Consider the following 14,390-nt stretch of genomic DNA (forward strand, 5'->3'; position numbering starts at 1 on the left):
TTGTTTTAATTAAATTCTTACTGCTATCCTTCATTCTGTTTAATTTTGAAATGACCCATGGTGAGCCCATTTCCAGTCTGGCAAAATGCTGCTTTAGGCCAAAACACATTAGAAATAAATTATACTCGGCTCATTATTAAAATTTATTTATTCACTGGGTGTTTCTGGCTAGGCTAACATTTGTTACCCATCCCTAACTGCCTTTGAGAAGGTGGTAGCGAGCTGCCTTCTTGAACCGCTGTAGTCCACATGGTGTAGGTACACCCACACTGCTGTTAGGGAGCTCCAGGATTTTGACCCAGTGACGGTAAAGGAACGGCGATACATTTCCAAGTCAGGATGGTAAGTGGCTTGGAAGGGGACTTGCAGGGGGTGGAGGTCCCATGCAACGGCTGCCCTTGTCCTTCTAGGTGGAAGAGGTTGTGGGTTTGGAAGGTGCTATCTAAGGAGCCTTGGTGAGTTGCTGCAGTGCATCTTGTAGATGGTACACACTGCTGCCACTGTATGTCGATGATGAATGGAATGAATGTTTGAGGTAGTGGATGGGATGTCAATCACACAGACAGCTTTGTCCTGGTTGGTGTTGAGCTTCTTTAGTGTTGCACTCATCTAGGCAAGTGAAGAATATTCCACTGCACTACTAACCTGTGCTTTGGGGAATCAGGAGGCGAGTTACTCACCAGACAATTCCCAGTCTCAGACCTGTTCTTCATAGTATTAATATGGTTAGCCCAGTTCAGCTTCTGGTCAATGATAACCCCCAGGATGTTGATGGTCGGGATTCAAGAATGGTAATACATTGAATGTCAAGTGGAGATTGTAAGCTCCTCTCATGTTGAGATGGTTGCTGCCTTGCACTTTTGTGGTACGAATGTTACTTGTCACTTATGAGTCCAAGCCCGAATGTCCAGGTTTTGCTGCATATGGACGTAGATTGCTTCAGTATCCAAGGAGCCATGAATAGAAGTAAATATTGTGCAATCATTGGCGAACATCCTCAATTCTGACCTTATGAGGGAGAGAAGGTCAATGACGAAGCAGCTGAAGATGGTTGGGCCTACCCTGTTGAGCTCCTGCAGCGATGTCCTGGAACTGAGATGATTGACTTCCTACAACTACAACCATCTTCCTCTGTGCTAGGTATGACTCCAGGCAGTGCAGAGTATTCCCTGATTCCTACAGATATCAGTTTTGCTAGGGATCCTTGATGCCACAATTGGTCAAATGTTACCTTGATGTCAAGGTCAGTCACTCTCACCTCACCTCAGCCAAGCTCTTTTGTCCACGTTTGGACCAAGGCTGTCATATTTACAGAACGGTGCTTCTTGGTGAAAAATGAATTGTGGCTTTAATGTGTAGAGCTGGGTGATGTGAAAGCAGAAATACTAAAAGATTACAGTCACAGCCAGGGCAAGCTGTCAATGATATTTGGCTGGGTAACAAATGCCAGGTTAAAGCCAAAAGGTCATAGAAAAGTGAAAATGAATGCAACTTGTCTATTAGTCATCTGGCACTGCTTAAACAGTCAATGAAAACAGTAATTTTGTCATCTTTATTCCTCTCTGCTTCTTAAGAATGTAAGGAATAGCTGAGTAAGAGTGTGTGATCGAACAGCAACCTGACTGAGAACACTAAGGCGTGAGTCTACCAATCCTATGTCCTCAGCACATTTCTCTCCAACGGTGCGACCTGGACAACACATGGTAGGCAGGAGAAAAGGCTGAACAGATTCCACCTTTGCTGTCTCAGATATATCCTCAGCATCTCTTGGTAGGGCAAGCTCACCAATTCACAAGTCCTGGTGTGTGATAATTCAGCATGCATTCATTGCTAAGCCGACAGTGTCCATGCCATATTAATCAGATGGATGATGGCCACATATCTAAAGACTTACTCTATGATGAACTGACCACTGGGTCACAACCCCTTAGGCATCCATTACACAAAGAACAAAGAAAAGTACAGCGCAGGAACAGGCCCTTCGGTTCTCCAAGCCTGCGCCGATCATGATGCCTGCCTAAACTAAAACTGTATGTACTTATGGAGTCTGTATCCTTCCATTCCCATCCTATTCAAGTATTCGTCTAGTTGCCCCTTAAATGCCGCTATCGTACCTGCTCCCACCACCTTCCCAGGCAGCGCGTTCCAGACATTCACCACCCTCTGTAAAAAGACTTGCCTCGCACATCTCCTCAACTTTTCCCCACGCACCTTACACCTACGTCCCCTAGTACTTGACTTTTCTACCCTAGGAAAGAGCATCTGATTATCCACTCTGTCCATGCCACTCAATCTTGTAGACCTCTATCAGGTCACCCCTCAACCTCCGTCGTTCCAGTGAGAACAAACCGAGTTTATCCAACCTCTCCTCAGCTAATATCCTCCAGACCAGGCAACATCCGTAAACCTCTTCTGTACGCTCTCCAAAACATCCACATCCTTCTGGTAGTGTGGCGACCGGAATTGTACACAATATTCTAAATGAGGCCTAAGTAAGGTTCTGTACAGCTGCAGCATGACCTGCCAATTTTTATACTCAACACCCCGACCGATGAAGGCAAGCATGCCGTCTGCTTTCTTGACTACCTTATTAGGTTGTGATGAACAAAGCATCGTAGCTGTGAGGGACAGCTCGGTGGATAGGATATTAGGATGTAGATAGGCTGGAAAATTGGGCGGGGATCCTGGATTCAGGATTCAATCCTGGACCGGGGAGCAGCGCGGGCTTGGAGGGCCGAAGGGCCTGTTCCTGTGCTGTATTGTTCTTTGTTATTCACTTGCGTTGCCACTTTCAGTGATCAGTGGACATGTACGCCCAGATCTCTCTGCCTGTCAATACTCCTAAGGGTTCTACCATTTACTGTATAATTCCTACATGCATTGGACCTTCCAACATGCATTATCTCACACTTGTCCGGATTAAACTCCATCTGCCATTTCTCCGCCTAAGTCACCAACCAGTCTATATCTTGTTGTATCCTCTGACAATCATCTTCACTATCTGCAGCTCCACCAATTTTTGTGTCGTCTGCGAACTTACTAATCAGACCAGCTACGTTTTCCTCCAAATCGTTTATATATACTATGAACAACAAAGGTCCTAGAACTGATCCCTGTAGAACACCGCTAGTCACAGCCTTTCATTCAGAAAAGCACCCCTCTACTGCTACCCTCTGTCTTCTATGGCCAAGCCAGTTCTGTATCCATCTTCCCAGCTCTCCTCTGATCCCGTGTGACTTCACTTTTCGTACCAGTCTACCATGAGGTACCTTGTCAAAGGCTTTACTGAAGTCCATGTATACAATATCCACTGCCTTTCCCTCATCTATCATCTTTGTCACTTCCTCGAAAAACTCGATCAAGTTAGTGAGGCATGACCTTCCCTCATAAAACCATGTTATCTTCAATACAAGGACACCTGCAAGTGAGATATGCAGATTGTGGGCACCTGGACAACAGGGAGACAGTCAATGATGGCTGTGACCTCTGTTGGCTGACTATTTGGAGGGGCACTGGAATAGGTGAACAGAAACAAAAAGCTCAGCTGGTTGAGAAGAAGCCCCAGATAAACCAGAAGACGGAAAATCCTGCACCTTCTCAGTTCACTATCTTCATCTGGAGCAAATGAGGCAGAGACTTTTGAGGCACATCGAATGATGTTTAACACAGAGTTGGCACCATGGTGCAAGTCATCATCAAATATGAAGGCCAAAATCATACACACAATTCCAAGTGCCACCTCACCAAAACTTGTACAATTGAAGCAAGGCCTCCTTGTTCTTGTAATTCAATTGCCTTGCAATAAAGTCTAACATACCACTTGCCTTCCTAATTGCTTGCTGCATGCTAACATCCAGATTTCTCAACATCCACATTTTGAAGTTTCGTGCCTTCTGGGAAATATTCTGCTTTTCTTTTCTTCCTACTAAGTGAATAACCTCACTTCCCCACATTGCACTCCAGCTGCCACCTTGTTGCCCACTTAACATGCATATATCTCTTTGCAGCCTCTATGTGCTCACTCAGAGCCTATGTTCTGACCCTATGTTCACTGGAAGCTACATTCATCATGCACATGGAATGAAATTCTGGGGCAATTATAACATATCCCACCATTCAGACTGCAAGTTTAGCACCAGTCGGATTACAGGACAGTATCAGAAGGTTACGCAGAGTATCGCGCACCTGGTTCATTTCAGTACAAATTCAAAAAAAGATAGGAATGGAAGAGTGACTTAGAATACCATTTGCCTAAAGTAGTAGTTTTAATTAGCACACAACTATGGGAACACATTCAAAATAATGCAAACAAACTAGTGAGGAGGATTTTTGTCAAAGGGAATGGCTGGATAGGCTCTGTGCTGCTTACTTCACTCACATAAAGGAGGCCACCCCCTGACGTTAACTGATAACAGCAGTGGGAGACAACGCAGCAAAGGGGAGAGAGGTTGGAAGTTTTACTGATGCAGCAAGTGAAGATCATGTAGTTCTGGACTGAGTTCTCTGGAAGGGCCAGGCAGCCATCTGATTTTTTTTTGGTCGTGTTTCTTTCCTTACCTGGATGATGTGTGGAGTCTCATCAAATGAAAACAAAACAATTTATCATGCCAAGTAAATCTATCATTGCAAACAGCACAACAACATTGCACACATCTGCGGAAAAAGTTGCCGCAGACACGATTTGGTGTTCTATAAACATTAGACCAAATTAACCGAAAATCTGCACTTTGTTGAGAGTATTGAACACAGTTCTGTCCCCACATCAAATTGTTACTAACTTCAAGACAGAAACGGCACTGACCCAGTTTTTGTATATTTTGTTACTGCAATAGTTTCCAAGGGCAAGTGACTGCAGAACATCAAAAGATGGAAAGTTTCCATGGCAACATTTTAATGATTTTATTTACCGAAATACCAATTTTGGCGTCATGAGAAAATTCTGAAAATTGGAGATTTTCACTGTTCAGCTGGAGAGTCTGCTATGGTTTATGTTGCTTAATTTAAAATGCCCTCAAACAGCCTTTACTAGGACTTCACAGTTTTCTATTTACTGATGCAACAAAGAATGAGTTGAATTCATGTATGGAAGGTGCTGTGTGCAGTGGGTAGCATCCTTGTCTCTGAGCCAGAAGCTCCAGGTTAAAGTTTCACTCCAGGGCTCGATGGCCAAGGATGGTGTGTGTTCATAATCTGGCCAAATAGCCCGAGTATCAACTTATAAATCCGTCCGACATACGCCAACGGCAGGTGGCAAAAGCGGGGGAGATTCCTAGTCGGCCAGATGGAAAGTGGAGCCTCTGCCATCACTTCATAGCTCCAGACTGCAGCACGTATGTAAATATGCGTGTTGCCACAGCAACTCTGACTCCTTGGGGGGAGGGTGTGCGCGCCAGTTGGCTCATGGCTGGTGCGGATCAGATTGGTGCCAACAGCACAGGGTTCAATCCCGGTTCCAGCAGGGGTGAATTCAGGACTTGTCTCCTTGCCCATGGCGCTGCCTTTGGGCAGAACTGAAGAGGATTTTGTGTGGGTACCTCAAATATTTGTCTGGTTGCTGGATGCAAAGGGATCAGGTCAGGTGGTCAGAAATCCGAAAAAAGTATGAAGCATTTTAGGGCAGTTGTAATGGAATAAAAGCAAAAGAAAACAGCAATAGGTCGAACTGTTAGACCGGAATTTAAAACTTCACTTCATAGCTTTTTACATCTTCCATGAAATTGCATGTGACACGAGGGACAAAAGTAACAAAATGGAAGGAGTAAACAAGGGGAGGTAGCGGTGATTTCTTTGTTTGTTCCACTTCTTGTGGAGACAGAAAGGAAGAAATCACCTTGCCACAATGTCGCTTGAAATTCCCACCATCTTATTAGCTTTTTCACTTTTTTAAAATTTTGCACTTTGTAGTTCTAGAAATGGTCCTATAATAGATTATTTGATTTTCTTTTTGTTTTCATTTTTGGAAAGTTTCTCTGAAGTATTTTTCCATTTCGTTCTGAATACCATTTTCTTCCAGGAATATCTTGCACTTTATTGGGCTGTTAAGTGAGGACTACTTCAGTTGGTCTAGTTCTGCTCACCTTGTTTTCTGCTGCTGGTTATGCAGGTTCTTGGTATTAAAATTGATGTAGAATATCTTGGACCCTCTGATACCTACATACCTCTGTCTTCAGAAGCACAGAAATTTCTGTAAACTCTTGAGTTTTGGTCAAAGAAAATCTCTCAATTCCATGTTGAGTAAATCCTAATTTTTGGATTTCACATTGCTTGGCATTAATCAACCTCTCAAGTACACAGACACAGCAGATCTGCTAACAGTTGGAGGACAAGGTGTGGCACAGCAACAAGAAGAATTTCCAGTCAACTGCACACCTCTTTGGGTGGGTGAGTTGGGAGATAAATGAAGCATAGTTTCCAGTAATAAGCAGCGTCACCTCTCCATCTCTTACATCAAAGAAAACTGCACCATTTAACATTGATAATGTCAAATGCAAGATGTCTATCCACTGATGTCAGGGGGAACTTTGCCCCATATGGTCAAAGAAGCAAGGTCTTGGCCCAGAATAAAGCCTTTTATACAATGGAACAGGAGGGAGATTATCTAATCAAGATGTGCGCAGCTGGCATAAAGTCCTGTAAAGGGATGGCCCTTAGCAATCTGACCTACTTCTGTTCCCTCGTCCCCATTCAGTTATTGCCATAGCCTATTTTTATACAGAGGTGGAACTTCTTTCAAAGAATGAGAAGGACCTTTCATGTATATACTGTAGCACAACAGTGTTTTAAAATTAAAAGATTATGTGTCACAAGGTTTTATACCTCTACAGGCAAATCCATAATGTGACAATTTAGGCTAATCTGAAATATTTATAATTAATCACAGCCCGTTAATTTACTAGTTATCGAAATATCCTTTTAAAGTTATCCCCAAACTCACAGCTCAAGCACTAAAATAGGACTGCACAATACTGCAGTGAAAAGAAATAAAATCTTATCCAGTGAATCTGTTGAATTTCACTTAAATCTGACTTTGGAGGATGATTCACTGGGCAAGGCTTTCTTCATGGAGTGGCTGCTTTAATCACATCTCCGAGACTGTAATTTGGCTGCATGTAGCATTTCTGTTTTGAGTTTAGAAAGTCTATGTTCTAAAGTGCCATGTAGGCAATGCACTTTACCTGCTTGTGCTAGATACATTACTAGTGGCTGTCGGAGAGCTAAAGACATTATCTAATTCTGCTAGTGCTGCATACTTGTTTGCTGGAGAGCTTGACTGATTGGCAGTCATCACAGAAGATCCAACAGTCGTCGAGCTGAAATTAGTCAGTTGACTACTTCCACCTGAATTTAGGAGGAAAAAAAAATAAAGAATTCAAAAAGATGATGTTTATGGAGCCGTGAAAAAAATTATGCTTCAAGCTCAAAATAATATATCAAATATTAACTTGTGAAAATATTGATATTAAAATAATTAAAGCATCATTTAAGATGGTTGAAAGATTTTTTATTTAGCCAAATTGTTCAGCCTGATCATTTCATATCTAGAATGACCTAATGTGGGTCAATCAGCATCCTCCACATATCCCACAAAACATCATTCATCGCTCACAAGAGGTACTTTCTTCTTTAATCATATATTCCTCACATTCAACAAAGTTCCTTCCAAATACTTTTCATGAAAATAATAATATTGGTGAAGATAACTGATTTCATTAAGAGCTATCACTAAATCTCATGAAAACTGAAGAAACTACACAAATTAAAAAACCCAAAACAATTTTTGTGATAGGTTAAAAGAAAAAGACTCAGCAAATGTAGACACTGATAGCGTATTACTGAAGTATATAAATCAGGAAGGTCCCAAGTATTTCATAGAATAAAATCCCTATAGTGTAGAAGGAGGCCATTCAGCCCATTGAGTCTGCACCGACCACAATCCCACCTAGGCCCTATTCCCATAACCCCACATATTTACCCTGCTAATCCCATGGCACTAGGGTCAATTTAGCATGGCCAATCAATCTAACCCACACATCTTTGGACTGTGGGAGGAAACCGGAGCACCCGGAGGAAACCCACGCAGACACAGGGAGGACGTGCAAACTCCGCACAGACAGTAACCCAAGGCCAGAATTGAGCCCGGGTCCCTGGCACTGTGAGGCAGCAGTGCCAACCACTGTGCCACCCAGGTGCTTTTTCTCTGCCACGTTTCTCTCAGGTCAGACGGGCATTCCTACTCCTGATTCCAGAAAATGAATGCATGTAAATGTTAGTCACTAATAATGCCTCCCCATCTTCCCCAAAACAGCTCAAGGCTAAAATAATGCTCATCCCCAAGCTCACGTGTGTCAAAAAGTCACTTGGTGTAAGCAATGAAGGCCTGCTAATACTCAATTACCTAACTGAGCAGCAACAGGTCTTCATTACTTATCCATACTACAATATTATTCACTGTCCTACTTTGGCTGAGTAATGTACAGTTGGTCTTACCTTGTGTAGATGTACTGTAGCTAAAAACATTATCCAGGTCGGCAAGTGCTGCATATTTATCCTGAGTAACAGTATGTGCTTTGATTACTGTTGCGTCATTCCCAGAGGAACAGAAAGCTCCAAAATCAGCACTAGAAGATTTTGGGAAGTTATCAAAATTTGCAAAGTTAGCATTCGTTGAAGCAGAGGATCCACCTTTTATGAGAAAAACAGGATTTGGAGAAATGTTGGCCGTCAGCATCGAAGAAACCATCAAACAGCAGATACAGAAACAAAAAGATATACTTGGCCACAAAATATATCTACAATCTAAAAATATCACAACATAAATTTGCAAAGCACAGATCTGCAGTGAAAATGCCCTTTAAATTGCCTCATTTTCTCAAACTGTAGTTCCAATATGAAAGGTGCTACTTAAAATGAAAGCAGTCATTGAACTGAATGTTAGATGAGAGGTCATCTCATTGAAACATAAAGATTCTAAGAGGGCTTGTCAGGGAAGTCACTGAGAGGCTATTTTCCCTCCGTTTAAGAATCTTGAATAGGGGGCAATCTCAGGAAAAGAGGTCAGCTATTTAAAATTAAAAGAAAGAAAAGGATTCTTCACTCAAAGTGTTAAGAGATTTTAGAATTCTCTACCTCATCAGGCTGAGAGATTTTGGAATTCTCTACTTCATGGGACTTCGGATGCTTTTGGCGTTAACTATATTCAAGCCTGGGACTGATAGATTTTTGTATCCTCGGGGAATCAAGGGATGTGGCGCAAGCAGGAAAGTGGACTTGAAGTCAAATTAATTTATGGTCTTACTGACTCGTACAGCAGACTCGAGGAGCCATTTGGTCTACTCCTGCTTCTATTTCGAATGCCCGATGTTCTTCACATGAATGGCTTGATAGGCCATTTCAGAAAGTTAAACACACTGCCCTGGGTCTGGAGGCACATACTGACCAGGCCGATTAGGATGGCAGATTCCCTCCCCTAAAGAACATTCGTGAAACACATGGGTTTTTATGACAATCCAATAGTTACATGGTCACCATCATTGATGCTAGCTTTCTTAAAAATTCTGATTTATTTAACTAACAGAATTTAAATTCCATCACAGCCATAGTGGGTTTTGACCTCTCGACTCTGGATCATCAATCCAAATTCCTGGATTACGAGTAAAGTAATGCAACCACTGCGTTAGCATTTCCCGTCAGCAAGCCAAACACAGGGATTTTTCATTCTTAGCTTTTATCTGGATGGTAGACCCCAAACAGCTCCTCGCGGGGAGCTGAACGAATGTTTCTTGGTTTATCTGTTGGGATACTGAAATCCAACGTCCCTACTGTCCTTCAACTTGTTTCACTATTACTGAAGGAAAGTTCCTTTCCAAATGCTAGAATTTCAACTTTGAATAGGTCCTGATCAAAATTAAGTATCATTTACTGAGGTTATTGCTCCTTTCACATGTATTCAGGGAGAATATACATTAGCCTATTTTTCCCTATTACAGGAACTATCAGTAACAATATTGTGTAGAAATAGGTAAACATGGTTTAAAATCCCACATAAATGCCTTAACCTGAAAACTAGGCATTACCAGTGATGTGCAAGTCATGTGCTTCAGGTAGAGAATTCTTCTTAGCATCAGAAACACCACTATTTTTGGAAAGTGGTTCAAAACTTGAGAGAGAACACTATTCTATTCTCCAGTAGACGCGAGGAGGAGGAGAGAAGCCAGGCCAGTTCTCTCATACAATTGGTGTGGCAAGTCACAGCATGTCTTTATCACCAAAGACTCCCTTATCATCAGCAGACTTCTGGATAAAGACAATTTGGGTTGAATTCCTCCAGCCCCACTTAATTTGCAACCATAAAAACAATTTTTAATATAATCTGATTTCCATGTTGGGCCATGGTTAAAGTGATAGAATCCTAATTACTGAGCAAAGATATTATATGGGACAATCTAGGCTTACACATGCTGTGCGAGCTGAGGGAAAGGAATGCAGGGCTCATTGGATGAAAAGGGCTTTAATTACACGTCACACAATCTTGAAAAAACAGCATGTAAAGGAGAGCTTGTACATTTGGTTAACAGCACACTCAATGTGCTAAGAAGTTGTTTTCAAGCCATACCAATTTTTTGGAAGTCTGCATTCAAGTAGCAGAATACTGCATTGAAAAGCAGTCAATATCGCTTCTATTCCATCTTAAGTCCTGCTTCATCTTGATATTAAGGTATCTTTAAAAATGTTAAAATTATGGATCATAACACAATGGCAGAGGTCCAGCCACCTGAGGTACCACGTTGTGCAAACAGCCATAGTCAGTGAAGAAAATTCACACAAAAAAGAACCAGGAAGTAATAAATTAATAAGTCTGCGTGGATGTCCATACCAGGGCTGTTTGGCTCATCCCCGAATGACATTTGACATAGGAAGACTGAAAAAGTTGATGAACACCTCATGATGGAGCGCACAATAAAAAGGTTTGAATTGTAAAAACTGAGCTGCTTTAAAGTGCCACTTTAGTTTCTCCTCTGTGTATTTATAATGTGACTTTTAAAAAAAATAACATCAGCAGCAACTGTAACTGGGAGGTGACATAAATAGTTGAAGGATGTAATTTAAATGGAACCTGTTTACAGCACAAACATAGTAGTTTAAATATTAGGAGCAGCAAAATGAACCAACAAATCACAATTGCATCTCATTTCTGGACCTCATTGAGTAATTTATGAAGTTAGAAACTGGACAGCATTCGACAGAAATAAGACCAAACCGTTCATACTTATTGAGCAATTTGTGCCCATTTTTTATCGATCCCACTGGTTTGGGAATTACAACCGCAGACAGAAGCAGTATCGCTAAATGCTAGACAATAACCCAAACAGAATTTCTCAGAGCTTGAAACTTCCAGTGGCATATGCATACCAAGAGAGTTTACCTATGAAATAAACCTTTAATCAATTAGGAGCTGGATAGTATAACACAGCACCGTCCTTCACAGGGATTTAAATCTGGCCATACGGATTGAAATAAAATGTCGTTAATCTTTTGGCTGTAGGGATTCGATACAAGTTTGTACAATTTCAATTGGGATAAAGTGAATCTTAGCATTAAATCACAATCATTTACAAAATGGTAATCTCATGTAAGGGAGTCTGACGTGGGATTGAGAATAAAATGTCAACATTATTGACACATTGTTGAAGGACTAACAGGATCTTTGTTCTGCATTTAACCCAGGCTATAACTAATGTGGGAACACGCAATGTTGACAGTGACTACTTAAAATGGAAAATTGTTGCATGCCCTAAGCAGCCTTGCTGAGAGGAAATGTCCATCAAAAGTTAGTCCTTTAAAAGCATCCAAAATGGATTATTAAAAAAATTGATGAATTAGTGCATCTGTGTAGAAAAACTTTAAGTAACTCAAAAGCTGTTAAAGTAATTGTCGAGTGTCTAATCACAATTGTCCAAAATAGACACAAGAATTCTCAGTCAACAATTCAACACCTTCTTAAACTTAAAATATCATAAGGATAGAATAGTAACACAAGAGAAAGGGTAGAATATCAATGGCACTAAGACTGTGATTGATGCAAAAAGAAACATTGGAGCCAAGGTCCCTACACTAAAATAGCACTTACTGTGGGCAGCTGAGAGAGGAAAAGCGGAAGTAAAGTCACCAAAATCACTGCCTGATGAAAGTGTTCTGAAGACTGGAAAGGGAGATATGGAGGAGAAATCAATGGAGAAACAGAAGAACAGAAATGAAACACAAAATAAAGTGTATTACAGACACAAAACTAAATGAATGGCAACAAGATTGGATAAACTTCAAGCACTGTCTTCTGGGTTGAGTCAATCCAAATAAACATATGCTCTCAGAATGAGGAGCTGACGAGGTGTCAATTAAAAACAGCTTAAAAACATTAAAAGATGCTTTCAAACCAACACTGGCTATTTCAAGATTCTCATTTCTTAAAGGAAGTTCCATATTTCAAAGTCAGAGAAATTGACACATGATCTGATTTGCTAAGCAACAGATAGGAAATAAGCTGTTCATGTGTGAAACAGAACAGAACAACATATATGATTGGATAACAGCAATGCACTCCATCTGGCTTGTGCAAGTACTTGTTCAACTCTCAAATTTCCATATACAATCCACCCCCAGTTTCTCCCTTGGCATTCCATTCCGCCTTTGGCGTAATTAAACTGAAACTTGTCTTTTCATCCTTCCCCTTCTAAATTTGAGTCTATGCTGCCTTGGTTGTAATTATATTGGGTTGGAGTCAAAGCTGTCAGTGTGCGGCATCATTACTTTGGAAGCTGACAGCAACCTCTGGTGTCCACACAGGCACGGCTAAATGTGGAAATCCAGAAGTGCTGCCCCACAAGAGATGCTGTTGAAATCCCTCCAGACAGCAATCTTATCGAAATCACAAAATTTCTGAGAACTTCTCATTTTAAACTATATCAATGTCAAACACCACATAATTCCTTTTTAATGTCTGTTTATGACATCTCAACTTCTAATGCATATGTCCTAATCTGTGTTTCGCTTTCTGCATAATCCATGATTATTACTTCCTGGCTTGCTGTCTATGGGAATTCTTCAATGTGATCGGCTGCTTACATTTCTGGATGACACCATTGCTGCAGGATGCTTGAAGAACCACTTGAATTGGTGGCAGATTCAAGTTAATGTTGGGAAAGGTGAAATTCATGCCAGAAATCACTAGATCTTTGTGGGCAGCTTTCTTCAATGTCAGCAACAAGCATCATCGCTTTGCTACTGACCGCAAGGTTGAAACAATTATATGCACTGCTATTTAGTTTTCCAATATTCTTTAGGACCTTGTATACTTTAATAAGATCAACTCTATGAGCATTTACTTCTCTGGTGTAAATATTTCCAACTTTTGCAAAATTACCTCAAATTGAAGACACCCACTCCTAGTTTTCAATTCTACTTGTTAATTCCAGCCAACAGTATTAACACTACAATATCCACACAGCATGTTCCTCCACTTCAGAGAGACCTTTTATATCATGGTTTGTAGCTCAGTTGGAAACTCATCAATGTGCCTATCAATTACTACTCAAAGATCCTTGGTTTGGCATCTTATCTCTGGAGTCCCCAGGATCCATGCTTAGCCTCCTCCTACTTCTCTGCTACAAACTGCCCTCGGTCACATCATCCAAGAAAACACAGTGTCAAGCTTCACCGGTATGCTGATGATATTCAGCTCTACCTCACCACCACCTTCTCGACTCTTTCACTGTTTCTGATTTGTCGCACTGCATGTCTGACATCTAGTACTGAATGAGTATGAAGACCAATGCCTTTGGTTCCTGCATCAAACTCCATTCTCTAGCCAAAAATTCCATCTCCGTCCCTGGAAACTGTACCAGACTGAACCAGACCATTCGCAGCCCTGGTGTCAGATTTGACCAGAGGTGAACTTCTGATCACATATTCATTCCATCACCAAAACCGCCTATGTAACACTGCCCAAGTCCATGTTGTTTAGCTTAATGGTTGCTGAAACACACATTTGTTACCTCTCCACTTGATTATTCCATTGCTGTCATGATCAGTCTCCCATCTTTCACCATCTATAAACTAGGTCTCATCTAAAACTCTGCTGCCTACATTCTAACTCGCATCAAGCCTTATCTACCTATCACCTCTGTGCTCACTGGCATTCATCGCATCAGCAATGTCTTGATTTTAAGTTCTCGTTGTCTTCAAATTCTTCTGTCAACTTGCCTCTCCCTGTCCCTGTAATATTGAGCCCTACAACCTTCAGGGATCTGTGCTCCTCTAGTTTTAGCCTCTGATTTTAATTACTACACCAGTACATCGTGCTGGCCAATTTGTAAACTCTGGAGTTGCCTCTTTGA

The 14,390-nt window shown here is 41.3% G+C and overlaps 1 protein-coding gene across 6 annotated transcripts in view; it reads right to left on the reverse strand.

Moving 5' to 3' along the window:
• The window catches only part of agfg1a (ArfGAP with FG repeats 1a), a 66,649-nt gene that overhangs the window by 13,060 nt on the left and 39,199 nt on the right, over positions 1–14,390 (reverse strand). For 2 of the 6 annotated variants that reach the window (XM_078206070.1, XM_078206052.1), the window contains exons 7-9: positions 12,128–12,199; positions 8,488–8,682; positions 7,251–7,338 (exon numbers count right to left, since the gene is read on the reverse strand). In XM_078206070.1, the coding sequence (XP_078062196.1) occupies positions 7,251–7,338; positions 8,488–8,682; positions 12,128–12,199 (355 nt within the window). Of the gene's footprint in view, positions 1–7,175; positions 7,339–8,487; positions 8,683–12,127; positions 12,200–14,390 lie in introns of all 6 variants that reach the window. The other 4 variants (XM_078206044.1, XM_078206037.1, XM_078206071.1 and 1 more) reach the window with 3 other exon arrangements.

This window comes from Mustelus asterias, chromosome 3, assembly GCF_964213995.1.
Source record: "Mustelus asterias chromosome 3, sMusAst1.hap1.1, whole genome shotgun sequence".
Lineage (NCBI taxonomy): Eukaryota > Metazoa > Chordata > Chondrichthyes > Carcharhiniformes > Triakidae > Mustelus > Mustelus asterias.